This window comes from Hevea brasiliensis, chromosome 3 (assembly GCF_030052815.1).
Source record: "Hevea brasiliensis isolate MT/VB/25A 57/8 chromosome 3, ASM3005281v1, whole genome shotgun sequence".
Taxonomy (NCBI): Eukaryota; Viridiplantae; Streptophyta; class Magnoliopsida; order Malpighiales; family Euphorbiaceae; genus Hevea; species Hevea brasiliensis.
The window spans coordinates 2,639,596-2,653,052 of record NC_079495.1 but is presented as its reverse complement, the minus strand read 5'-3'; the positions used below and the strand labels follow the sequence as shown (position 1 = coordinate 2,653,052).

Here is a 13,457-nt window from a genome sequence, read left to right as displayed (position 1 = left end):
GCTTCCCTACCATGACGGCTAAGTGGCCAGAAGGGACATCCTGGGGCAGTTTCTTCTCACCTCCTCCAGCTATCTTTTACGACAAATTAGCGATTCTATTCCACTTCACAATGTCGCTGATTTCACTTCTGTAGCTCTGTAGGATAAGCCATGAAGTGATGCCTCAAGTGGTCTTCTCAAAGATTTGGGTATCAAAGACTTAAGAGTGACATTTATTTATCACTTGGGGGCTGAGACTTCTCCAGTTATGTTTTACACAACTAAAGACTTTGAACATCAGTCACCCACCTTGTATTGCAACTTTCATCCCTTTCAGTTAATGACCATGAATTCAACATTGTTGTTAAAAGTTGTGAAACGTATATCATATATTTTCTGCCAAATTATTTACGATTTCTTGTGACTTGCTCATTGATTTTACTAGTTATGGTTCATCCTTGAACAAAATGAACCAAGGTAGTTTAGTCACATGCATGTTTGTTTATTAAATTTTCTAACATGGCACTCATGGTATACTGGAGATGTTAGCAGGTCTGCAGTAGATGAAATTATTCATAGGAATATATTGAATGGTAACGTTTTCTTAGTATTGGGAAGAGGGATTGTACTTGGGAGATTCAAATCCTGGTGCTTTCTCCTAGATAGCCTCACCTTTACCATTTAGTAATGTTAATAGCAGCAGAGATGCATAACCAAAAAATGACCCATTTGACACTCGTTGGTTGGGTGTACATAGCCATCTTCTCTTAATGTGTTTGAAACTTTGAGGATGTATTCTCTCAATCGATTAAGCACATTACACTCCTGTGAGTTCTCTGCAAAAACCAGAAGGGGATACCTGGAGGTAAGGAAGAGGGACCATTTTTAGAAGAGCGACCATTTTTAAGCAATCATTTCCTTTGCTTTTCTTCACAAACGAATAATGGGATATAGGCACGTAGCAAGTAAATAAGGTAGAGAAGAGAGTTAATGGAAGGTGTGTGTCTGTGTGATGATGACTTTTCTTAATCAGAGGATGATTTTCCATTGAAGAAATTGGGGTTGGGGCCTAATTATTAATTAGTTATGCATTTTTGTCCATTAAAAATCTTCTCCTATTATGAGAGGCTGTGGAGTCTTTTTTTTTTTTTTTAATATTTTTAGAGTTAGTATATAGAAAATTCAATGAGATGCAGTATGCTCTTTTCTTTCCTTTAACTGCAATAAATAATTGCATTAGATTAGTTTACCCAACAAGAAACAGGTAATAGGCTCAAACAAAACTATGACCAAACCCATGTTAAGCAAATACAAAAGCCTTGAGTTTGGAGAGATTGCGGCGTGAATTGTAATCGCATATTCACTAATTCAAGTAGCAATGAAATTAATCCAAGGCATATTACTGTAGAAAAGGCAAATTTCCAAGGCATTCATATCTGCCAATTCAAGAAAAGATTTTCCAAGGATGAAGCCAAGTCAAGAGAAGAAGACAAAACCCAAACTCATGCATTGTCTTGAGAAACTTCTTGTTAATATTTCATCCTGAACTTTGCTTCATTTCCAATGACAGCCCCCCTGAGCTATAGAGGGTTAAATAAACAACTTTCTTTTTGTCTAATTGCCCACCAAAACAAAACAAGAGAGAGAGAGTTGGGTGTAAGAAGAAAATTTTAGAACGCCAATCCCGCCACCAATCTGTCCTTTTCCCTGTTTGCATGTCAATGTGTAAGTGGGTATTGAAAAGCAACCAAACAATTTTAAGTCAAATTCTGTTTTAACCTAAAAAGCTGTGGCATTTCCTTCACTTTGAGAGACAACTTCAGGCTCTGAATTGGATCATTTACGTACCATTCCAATCATGCCCCACCATGTGATTTTCCCACCGCCACCCCTTCTCAATTTGCTCATTTCAACCTCTTAATCCTTCTTTTTAGCTACTGAAAATGTTGGGATTAATTGGAGATTTGATACTGTTTAAGAAGGGCCCATAGGTTGATTGAAAAGTCTGTTGGAATAGGTTGATTGAAAAGTCTGTTGGAGTCTCACATCTGCCATAAACAAGAAATTAAATGGGAATATATTTTTCAAGGGAAAGCCAAATCAAATGGGGTTAAAATTTCACGATATCATAGTAGATCATAATTCGGTACCTGAAAAAGCATAGAAGATAGTGCTGCAACGAGCCAGACTTGAGTCCAATCTCACATTCATCAAAAACAAGAAATTGAAAGTGACTTGCATATAACTCACTACATTAGTCAAAAGCAAGAAATAGAAAATGAATATACAACAAGAAAGAGTCAAGCTGAATTAGTTTAAGTCATTTTGAGTGTAATAACTCTAAATTCAATAACTGAACATTGCCTATAATTTTCAGTATTCTCCGAATTAAAGTAGATATTATAAAATTCATATTTCGAGTCTTATTTAGTAATTTAAAGTTAATGTTAATGACGTTTATATTTTATAATTGTATTTATAAAAATATCATATATGATTTTAGAATGGTTGAAGTGTAGCATGTAAATGTAATTAATGGGGACAAATAACAATTGATGTAGAAGTGATCATGGGTATTGTTAATGATTCACAATCGCACCTTTGCTTCCTTATGACTTAAAGTTGGAAGCTTTTTCCTTCCACGAGAATGGAAAGGAAAAAGGGACCAGTAAGGGCCAAATCAAATTATATATGTCTCTCTCTGTGAAAAAAGCTTCATAAAGATGTCTCATCAGAATAATTACATTTTCTGAATTAATATTTACAGGTAAGATATGCTTTTTATGGTCAGAGTCATTTAGTCAATGCATGCATGGATTTCTTATTGCCTGCTTTCATCAGACACATGTTGCATATTATTCTTTTAATATATATATATATATGTGTGTGTGTAAAGCAACAAAAGATAGGGATATGGCCAAAATAAAATGATTTAATTTACACGCATGGGATGATTTCTAGTGTTGGAAAAAGTTATTTCAACAGCATGCATTAGCTAGCTGCATTGTCTTGTAATGCTCATGGTTAATCGTCTCATTCTATTTGAAGGTTGTTTTCTTGTAAACACTCGATTCACTGTGAATTTAAAATATAAAATATATAATGAAATTCACTTATTAAATATATAAGTCTCACGTAATTATATTTTAAATGATCTAATTTAGATAAGAATTTCTTCTATTTGAATTAGTAGTTATAGTAAATAATAACATTTAATACTTAGGATGTGTTTGGTATAAGGTTAATAAAAGTAATTGTTACGCTTATAATCTTTAACCCACTTCTTAATATTGTTTGGATACTTAAGAAAACTATATTAATTTTTCACCTTATTAATATTTATACTTTTTTAAGAGATTAAATGTTAGCTCGGGGGCCTAGTTTAACAATTACCCTCTTTAAAGGTCAAAACTTACAAGAGTAATATATAGCCTTTAATTTTTTAACTTTCTACCAAACACACCCTTAGTACATTTAGTGGAGATTAACAATGAGTGATTATTATCCTTATAACTTTTATCCTTTCATTAATATTTATTTGAATACTTAAAAAAAAATATCAACTTTCAATTTCATTAATATTTATACCCAAGTTAAATGTTAAGGGTATTAACTTAATAATTATCTTTTTTTAAAGGGTAAAACTTAAATAATTAAAACATTCAACCCTTAATTTTTTAATTCTCTACCAAACACATCATTAATAGAAGGGTTGATGCATATTCTAGTTTTATAAAAAGATTATTTTCATAACTTAAACTTGTAATATCTGAATCACAAATAAATTTCATTTTTAATAATTAACGGTTAATAATTAAATATATTTATATAAATTAATAATATTAAACATTTGAATATCTACAATTCAAATTCAAATATAAGTTACACTTAATGTTTCAGCACTCCTCCTTCCAGGCTTCCACAGTTTCTTGGTAATTTATATAAATATATAGCTGCAGGCACAAGAAAAGGCAGTGTTTGGATTAGGGTTTCAATTTATTTTGAAAACAGGAATGGGAAATAACTAAAGTGAATATATTGTAACAGATAATGTGTTGGGCTATGATTTTTCAGGTCTAGAATTTCATTCTTATTCTTGAAACAAATGATCTGCATTATCTGTAAAGCACTTTCCTTTTAATGCATACTGTGGTTACAGTTCCTGCAACTCTTAGTGCTCTTTGCCTGTCTCCTCTCCTGGGAAAATGTGGTCAATTTTGTGAAACATAATATAAAAAACAACTTAAGCCATGTATATATAGAGAGAGAGTCTCAATATGGATATTCCATCTTTAATTAAATAAAAAATAAATTTAATATAATATTTTAAGTTATTTGTTGGGTTTTAAGTATGACTATTGAGAAGTGGTGTAAGTTCAAAAAATTTGGCTTGCATTATGGGTTAGATATTTTCAATAATATTTTTGGCCAACCAATTCAAAATGGAATGCCTCCAAAACCTATGAAAAAGAAAGCAAATTGGTCAACAGCAAGCGACAGAGAGTATCAAAATACACTTCTAATGATGATGCTCTCAAACAAAAATCAACATTTTTTCTACCGAGAGTTAATTGTTTTTTAATACGAAATTAAGAGAATGAGACTTAAATCTGAGTCAGTCATGTAAGTGATATATATTTAGCCATTAAATCAAATTAAATTAAATAGTTAATACAATTAATATTAAAAATGAGAATTTTTTTTTAATCTATACTCAATTTAAATTCAAGACACAAGATATAAGGTATGATTCACCTATTAAATATATAGATCTCATAATTTTTTTTTTTTTACTTATATTCAATTTATGATAGACCCAAATATAAGATATATGATATAATTTACTTATTAAATATATAATTTTATATATTTATATTTTAAATTTATAATAAATTAAATCTAAATAAAATTTTCCCTTAAAGGAGAGGTAAGCATGCAAACAATTAAGAAGCTCCATAATATAAAATAATAATCACCCATAAGCAAAGTAATTAAAAGAGATTACAAAAAGTAAAAGGATTCACTCATTTCTAAATGGAAGGGGTGAAAAACAGCAATCATTGAAGCAACCAATCATCTATTATTTCACCTTTAATCATATTCTCCTTCTCATATCTATACATGAAAGGGAAAAAAATATAATAATTTAATCTCCCCCACCTCCCATCCTTTAATCATAACCCATCATCAACACTTTCAAAATTTTAAAAAAAAAATTAAAAATTAAAAAAAAAAAATCTCCCTCTCTCAATATTTAAACTTTTCTAATATTTTCTCTCTCCATCTATGTGATGACATGAAGAGGGACAAAATAGAAGGAGAGAAAGAATCCATCTTTCCTTCTTCTTCTTTCTTGTATATTTTTAAAACACATTCTCTACCCTTTCTCTTCCCGCCCAAGATCCAGAAAATTTACCTAACATGAAGGGAAAGTTTTCTCTCCTCTTTCCCTTCCTCTTCTCTTTCACACTCCCTCTGCTTCTTCTTCTTCTTCTTCCTTCTCTTGCTGCTGCCCACAATGATACAGAAGCTCTTACTCTCTTCCGCCTCAACACCGACACCCACGGCAACCTTCTCACCAACTGGACTGGACCAAATGCTTGTGCTTCCTCCCCTTCTTCTTGGGTTGGCGTCAAGTGCTCCACCACTGGCCGTGTTGTTTCCCTTTCTCTCCCTTCTTTCTCCCTCCGTGGACCCATTACTTCCCTTTCTCTTCTTGATCAGCTTCGCTTCATCGACCTCCATGAAAACCGCCTCAACGGCTCAGTTTTGCCGCTCACCAACTGCACCAAACTCAAGCTTGTTTATCTTGCTGGCAATGACTTCTCCGGTGAAATCCCACAAGAGATTTCCTCTCTCAAGCGGCTCCTCCGCTTGGACTTATCGGACAACAACATCCGCGGTGAGATTCCCGAAGGATTGTCCAACTTGACCAAGCTCTTAACTCTCCGTTTAGAAAACAATGAACTTTCCGGCCAAATCCCGGATCTCTCCAAGTCACTTCCCTATCTAAAAGAACTCAATTTGTCCAACAACGAACTATATGGACGGTTACCAGATAACCTGTCGAAGAAATTCAGTGAACGGAGCTTTTTTGGCAATGAAGGGTTATGTGGGTCGAGCCCATTACCAGCGTGTTCCTTCACAGGAACTGTACCGGCTGATGCTTCAGCTCAAACGGTGCCATCAAACCCGAGCTCAATGCCCCAAACACCTCTCCTCAACAAAGACAAGCCTCAGACACATAAAGGGCTAAGCCCTGGAGTTATAGTGGCAATTGTGATTGCCAATTGCGTGGCTCTCTTGGTGGTGGTTTCATTTTTAGTTGCTTACTATTGCGGTAGGGACAGAAGTGGAAGCTCTAAAGTGGGCAGTGAGAGCGGAAAAAGAAGGAAGAGTGGAAGCAGCTATGGAAGCGAAAAGAGAGTGTATGCAAATGGGGGTGGAGATAGCGATGGGACTAATGCCACTGATAGAAGTAGGCTAGTTTTCTTTGATAGGAGGCAGCAGTTTGAGCTGGAGGACTTGTTGCGTGCCTCGGCGGAGATGCTTGGTAAAGGAAGCTTAGGAACGGTCTACAAGGCGGTGCTCGACGACGGATGTACGGTGGCGGTTAAGAGGTTGAAGGACGCCAACCCTTGTGCTAGGAAGGAGTTTGAACAGTATATGGATTTGATTGGGAAGCTTAAGCATCCAAATATTGTGAGATTTAGAGCTTACTATTATGCCAAGGAAGAGAAACTTCTTGTTTATGACTATCTTCCCAATGGGAGTCTGCATTCACTTCTTCATGGTTAGTGTTGCTTTAATGGGATTCTAATGATTTTGATTATTAGTGTTCATTTTTTTATTAATTGTGTTATATATGTTCATGTGATTAGGAAATAGAGGTCCTGGGAGGATTCCTTTGGATTGGACTACGAGGATCAGCTTGGTATTAGGAGCTGCTCGAGGATTGGCTAAGATTCATGAGGAGTACAGTGCATCAAAAATCCCCCATGGAAATGTGAAATCTTCTAATGTGCTTCTTGACAAGAATGGTGTTGCTTGCATTTCTGATTTCGGGTTATCTCTCCTTCTAAACCCAGTTCATGCCATAGCAAGAATGGGAGGATATAAGGCACCAGAGCAAGCAGAAATCAAAAGGCTCTCACAAAAGGCCGATGCGTACAGTTTTGGAGTCTTGTTGTTGGAAGTTCTTACTGGAAGAGCTCCTTCACAGTACCCTTCACCGACACGTCCACGGATCGAGGAAGAGGAACAGGAGGTGGATCTTCCTAAGTGGGTGAGATCAGTAGTCAAGGAAGAATGGACGGCAGAAGTGTTTGATCAAGAACTTCTGAGGTACAAAAACATTGAAGAAGAACTTGTGTCAATGCTTCATGTGGGGTTGGCTTGTGTGGTTCCGCAGCCAGAGAAGAGGCCTACAATGGCAGAAGTGGTGAAGATGATTGAGGACATAAGGGTGGAGCAGTCACCACTTGGAGAGGACTACAATGAATCTCGAAATTCGCTGTCGCCGTCCCTCGCCACCACCGAAGATGGGTTGGCTGGGTATTGAAGTTAGTGCTGATTTGGTTGTTCTATCCTTTTCTTCATTTTCATTATCTCGTTGCTTTTCTTCGTAAGATTTTTTAAGCCTTAAATCCTTGCATCTACCGTTGCAGGTGTGAAGATCTGATGATCTATTTATAGATCCTCTAGTCTTTGTGTATTGTAGTTTGGTATTTGAATTATTTATTCAGTTCGTTCAGAGAAAAAGTTAATAGCATTCTCAGCAGCATCCAGTAGTCTACTACCTCATTACTTTCGAAATGCAATTGAGTTGGATTGTTAAATTCCCTTCCATTGACTTCAATTCTCTCAAAACAACAGACTGAGGCTCGAATCTGCGCGTACGACAATCTTATTTCAACCGTTAATCATAATGAGTCCCACGTGTGTCTTAGCTATTATCAACAATCAGAATGCATTCATTACCATCATCAACAATGAGAATGCATTCTTTATATATACAAAAGTTGCACCAAATAATTATTCCAAATCCTCGTCCAAGGAAATAGAAGTAATGTCCATTGAGAAAATAAAATCTTATGTGACGTGAAAATTTTAACAAAGTCCAAGCAAACAATCATTTGCGGCTTCCTCCAAGCTTACTACTCATTCTACCCTGTCAAATCATAAAAATTCATGATAATGCATGCCATAATGTATATTTGCGGTTGACACAATTATATGACCTCCACTTGCATATTCTTTATAAAACAGTCTTACAATTTGCAATGAATCTCCACTCTACATCAAACTGCTAATCCACCAACATTGATCGTTCTTCACCATTGATCACTCTCAAACTAGTCAATACAATTTACAAATTTCAAATTACAAGAGTTTGGCACCAGGAGAATGAAATTTCATCAATGAATAAATCAAGTTATTAACAACAGTTTGGCAAGTCAGACGATCTGTGCAGCCTTCTCAAGTAATATACTGAGCAAATGCCATTTTAGTCATGAGAAAGACTATCCCAGCCATAGGATTTAGATGCCTAACAATCATTCCTGGAAGGGTATTTTGAAATACAATGCCTGGGAATGCTTCAATCAGTTAGTGGATATTAGCTGATAGATCCTGTTTGATCAATCAGTGTACCAACTTGCTCTCCACATAAAGCTTTTGAAATGTTTCCAGGTTCAAGAAGATTAAAGACCACAACTGTAGAAAATCAAATAATCAGGATAGTTTAGAATTCAACACTGCACCAATAGAGCAATACTATGGCATTGCAATAAAAAGTTCTTCAATCATGAAAATGGGCTAGCAGATTACTGGCAACATTGCAAGAAACCAAATCCTGTATTGTGACAGAAACCATAAACTAGGCATGAGAAAATATGCAATAAAATATACCAACCAGGAATACCATTCTCTTCACAGCAGGTCAGTGCCATCATATCCATTGATGTCACACCTCTGGAGACCAAGTCCCTAAAGCAAACATGCTCGAAAGTAACATTGTTGTCTCGGGAATGACAGTCATAGACACCATCAACATTAGTGCCTTTCAGGACAGCCTCAGCATGAACTGAAGGAGAAAAAAGAGTTGAGGGTGAAATTCAAAATCACCCCAATAATGGAGTAAGTGAATGAACCATGTAAATGTATGCGTGTGCCCCTCTATCCATGCGTGCAAGTGTGCGTGCGTGCGTGCATGCATGCGTGTGTGTGTGTGTGTGTGTGAGAGAGAGAGAGAGAGAGAGAGAGAGAGAATATAAAACATTGGCCAGTGAGTTACAAACGTTATGCAAGAAAAGTAGATGGGTAAGAAGTTGAAACATACTCTCTGAAGCTTGAAGAGCTGCAGCAGTGTCTGTGGAAAAGAGTGGATTTCCAGTGCCAGCACCAATGCCACCAAAAATCACAACTCGGCCTTTCTCAAGATGGCGAATGGCACGTTGCCTATTGTATGGTTCAGCAAACTCCTGCATTGCAAATGCAGTCTGTACACGTGTTTGAACACCCACCTTCTCCAATGCTGACTGGAGTAATATAGAATTCATCACACTTGCCATCATACTGATACAGATTACAAAGCAAATATTTAGTCAAGATAAACCACAAATCTAGAAAATCATGAATATTTTCCTAAGCCAATAACCAAAAATATGAGAATCATAAATACATCTTCCTGGTAGAATCATGATCAGCATAAAGCAATGGAAGAAATTATATATTAATACTAATCCATGAAAGAGGGAAGGGAAGCGAAATTTTTAGTGTAATGAGATTCACTATCAACTGTTTTTTTATACAAACATTCCTATGGGTACTAGCAAAATATCAGTAGATGCAATGATTTTCACCAAAAAAAAATGGTGTGAAAGGGTTTGGCTTGACGAAAGGACAAACTCTCCCCATTTTCACCTCATTCCCATACAAGTGAACGGGGGAGTATTCTCTCATTTGCTCCTCCCTCTCTTTCTATACTCCCATTTTCACCTCTTCCCCAACAAAGTGTAAAGACTTACAGCATAAAGTTGCCAACTTAATTATAAAATAACAAGGTAGCAATAAATACACACCCTATTTGGTAGGCAGTACGTCTATCAGAACCTGTTGCACTCACCCATGTGTCTCCACAAAAGAAATTACGACCTCCAACAACAATTGCAACCTGAAAAATAAAATAAGGAGCTGCATTTTACTTGTCAAATTCAGATAGATGGCAAAGATGCCTAATGCAATGGACAGTCATTTGAACAGGGATACCTCTACACCAAGGCGGCAAGCAATTGCAACTTCTCTTGCAATCAGCACCATCACCTAACAATGATAGTTATTAACTTCAATTAAAAAAGGGACTGGGGTAATGAAACCAACTATTTACTGCACTTGCTTGAATAACGGGGGAGTCATTATCAAGTTTCTACAAAAATCCACAACTAACCTTCGGGTCAATATTGTTAGGACCAGTGCCAGCAAGAGCAACACCACTGATTTTCAATACTACTCTCCGCCATCTAATGTTACACATGGATTTGGACTTTATGTTATTTGTCTGACCTACGTGACTTGCCATTGTGGTTGCACATCTGCCAAAAAAATTGTAAAAAGCATGTATTATAAGATTCCAACAGCACCAATGGACTTGAGTCAACAACTAATTTTCAAACTAAAGAGTCCATAATGAAACACACGCATACACATCAAGAGAATTGGACAAAGAAAACATTTCCTTAACTCATCTTAACTGATGATATAATGACCCAGAAACAACAGAGCACTTATCTGAACTCACCTCCAACATGCCAATTACAGTCGAAGCTGGTTTCTCTTTCAATCTATTGAAATTCCAATTCAATAAATTTTATGAGTTAACATAGTCAATGAGGCAGCATCTTAGCAGTTCATCTAAGATTTGATAATATCTTACATGTACCACACAAAATCATTATATCCATACATGCCTAAATAGTGCTCCTTATTTCTAATGTTTTGGCCAATGTATTTCAACAGCATGTAAAGTAATAATCTTGTGAAAGTATAAAAACATTACACATTATGACAGAACAACTCATATCACAATAGCATTGAGTACAAGTGCAAATATACTTTGAATACAAATACAGAAGCACCACAGGGTGTATAATGAGTAATAATGTGGCTACATAATAACCAAAACAACAAGAATAAACATGATAGCCAACACAAGAGCTGCAAAGGACCAGTTATATAACAATCCATTTGATAGGAAGCCAGTTGGCTACCAAGTGCCTTCCAAAAAAGCACAGTTCTTACAAAAGCCATCCAAAGTCTCTCTTACTCTACAACAAGAATTTATATCAGAGGTGTTGGTTTTAGTCGTTTAGATCCTTGATCGAAGAACACCATATCCTACAGACGAACTGAACATCAAGGATGGGAACTACCATGCCAGTAACTAAGGATGGGTGACACTCTCTCCTACTAGAGATGGCAAGAACAGGGAAACTACCTCAACCACGCAATTATCCAACTCATCAAAACCTTCTAGGAGAAAGATTTTTGAAAGAAAACCCTATGAGTAGTGAGAGGACAGCTCCAGAAAAAGTAAATTTTCTCTCCAAAGAATATATCAAAACTCTGTTGAAATTACCTTTGAAATCTAACTTTCTGTCGAAGTAGGCTCACCGTAACCCATTCTAGCCTATTCTTATTTGTTTCTTGTGAGTGTTGTGCATGGATTTTGGGGAATAAGATTATAGTGACATCATCACTGATAGCATTAATTATGAAATTCTGTTATCAATTTACCAATCAAGTCCCAACTAACTCCTAAGCTATGAAAGTATGTATGTTAATTGCTAAAGCACTTTCCATAGATGCCTCATCTCATCATCCCTTAACCTCCCCATCACCAAACCAACCAATATACTGACTGAATAACCAGAAGAGTCCAATTATAACCGACACTAAATAATTTGAACTAATTAGAAGTATCCAAACTAAAACACTAAAAGTTAAAGCTAAACTAAATTTCATCCCAAACCCAAGTTTGCAACATAATTGAGTTGCATTCTTACAAGCTAATGCATTTCCTCACCTTCTCAATCAAACAAGTGCAAGTGTGCAACATTCAACCACCTTCCAGGCAGCGAAACTATCTTAACTATTTCAATGGAGGTAGCACCCGATAATCGAGGCGTTTGACACGGTTTTACTTTAATTCGTACCTAACAAACAGAATAGCATAGCTAAAGAATCAACAGAACTGAAAAATCTACCTCTTGGATTGCCTAGCTGAAGTCCCGGAAGAGCCACCGCTTTTATCCTCATCTGTAGTGACCTTCGTAGGCAGCGAATTCCCCACAATTTCTTCCATCTTCTTAAACCAAGGCCAATGGCTCACCGAGATACCACCATTACTCATTCTATGCCTCTCCAACTTATACCTCTTCTTTAAATTATCCACTTTGTTCTTGCACTGCTCCACAGTCTTGGTCTGCTTCTGGCATCGCTCGCTTACTATCGCCGCCACCTCCTCCCAGTCCCTCCCTCTCAGATTCCCTCTGTTGAGCTGCGTAAACTTCTCAGTGTACGCATCCAACAAGCATTCAATCGCCGTATCGCTCCACTCTTCTCGATCCTTCCTGTACTCTCCACTAGAATTCCCTGCGCTACCGGACGGCCTTGGTTTTTTGTAAATGTAGGGATTGCTGTTGGCTCCATCGCTGTGATCTTCTCCTTCTCTTCTCTTATCAGGCCGTACATTTGTCTCGTTATTGAAAGGATTTGAATTGTCACTGAAAGGATTCACCTCAGGGAAAGCTGAATCGGTGTCATTGTCTTCTTCTTCTTCTTCTTCTTCTACTACTTGTTCTTCCGCTTCTTCTATGCCGCTTCCAAGATTCTTGGCGCCGGTACCAGATCCGGCGACGGGAGAAGGTAATATCGGCTGAGGTGGGGCGTGGATCGGAGCTGATTTTACAGGGAATCGATGAGTCGCATAGGTCTGGTGGAGGATGTGGTGGTGGTGATGGTGGTTAGGGTTGGTTTGGTGGGGGTTATCGTCCCCGAGGAGAGAGAAATCGTCGTTACAGGAAGCCATTGAAATGACGTTACAGTTAGGGGTTGCAGAACGACGACGTTAGGGAAGACGGGAGGTACGTTGACGAGAAGGGAAGAGGGAGTGATTTAACGGAAGGCAAGAGTCGGGAAGCGGGGTGGGATAGGCCGTTACGGACTGTGACGGACCCGTTAAGTAATAGAAGATAAAGTGTGTGGCACGTGAGTGGGACCCTGGTAAGAGTTGGTGGTCCGAAAGGACGTCCTTGCTGTTTTGGTAATGGGATCCATCGTTGCATTAGTTTCTCCATTGGCGGGTCGCGTTGGTGAGAATTGAGCTTTTATATCCATTTGATTTCGAACGATCGATTTGACTCGAACCCATAAAACAACCTATAAGCAATCTAGAATTGATCTTTCTACAATCTTAATTG

General features: G+C 37.1%; 2 protein-coding genes across 3 annotated transcripts; one reads left to right on the top strand and one right to left on the bottom strand.

Annotated features, from left to right (window-relative positions):
• Window positions 1-5,250: 5,250 nt before the first annotated feature.
• Window positions 5,251-7,740, top strand: LOC110636323 (leucine-rich repeat receptor-like protein kinase PXC1). The gene is made up of 2 exons (XM_021785977.2): window positions 5,251-6,772; window positions 6,861-7,740. Exons 1-2 carry the CDS (start codon window positions 5,401-5,403, stop codon window positions 7,538-7,540), a joined length of 2,052 nt encoding a protein of 683 aa, XP_021641669.2. The 5' UTR covers window positions 5,251-5,400; the 3' UTR covers window positions 7,541-7,740.
• A 461-nt stretch (window positions 7,741-8,201) lies between these two features.
• On the bottom strand, window positions 8,202-13,346 carry LOC110636324 (uncharacterized). Of its 2 annotated transcripts, none has more exons than XM_021785979.2 (7): window positions 12,243-13,346; window positions 10,427-10,571; window positions 10,249-10,302; window positions 10,062-10,153; window positions 9,320-9,555; window positions 8,903-9,064; window positions 8,202-8,694 (listed from the first exon to the last, which is right to left on the bottom strand). In XM_021785979.2, exons 1-7 carry the CDS (start codon window positions 13,064-13,066, stop codon window positions 8,597-8,599), a joined length of 1,611 nt encoding a protein of 536 aa, XP_021641671.2. In that variant the 5' UTR covers window positions 13,067-13,346; the 3' UTR covers window positions 8,202-8,596. The 2 variants fall into 2 exon arrangements, with proteins under 2 accessions (XP_021641671.2, XP_021641670.2); XM_021785978.2 differs by having other exon boundaries at window positions 8,894-9,064; window positions 12,243-13,344.
• Window positions 13,347-13,457: the final 111 nt, after the last annotated feature.

Excerpts from the sequence above, each read along its gene's own strand:
- LOC110636323 (XM_021785977.2), top strand. The coding sequence starts at position 5,401 with ATGAAGGGAAAGTTTTCTCTCCTCTTTCCCTTCCTCTTCTCTTTCACA. Across the intron at positions 6,773-6,860 it reads TCTGCATTCACTTCTTCATG|GAAATAGAGGTCCTGGGAGG; the intron begins GTTAGTGTTGCT and ends TCATGTGATTAG.
- LOC110636324 (XM_021785978.2), bottom strand. The coding sequence starts at position 13,066 with ATGGCTTCCTGTAACGACGATTTCTCTCTCCTCGGGGACGATAACCCC. Across the intron at positions 10,303-10,426 it reads CTAACAATATTGACCCGAAG|GTGATGGTGCTGATTGCAAG; the intron begins GTTAGTTGTGGA and ends TATCATTGTTAG. Across the intron at positions 9,556-10,061 it reads CGTACTGCCTACCAAATAGG|TATGATGGCAAGTGTGATGA; the intron begins GTGTGTATTTAT and ends AATCTGTATCAG.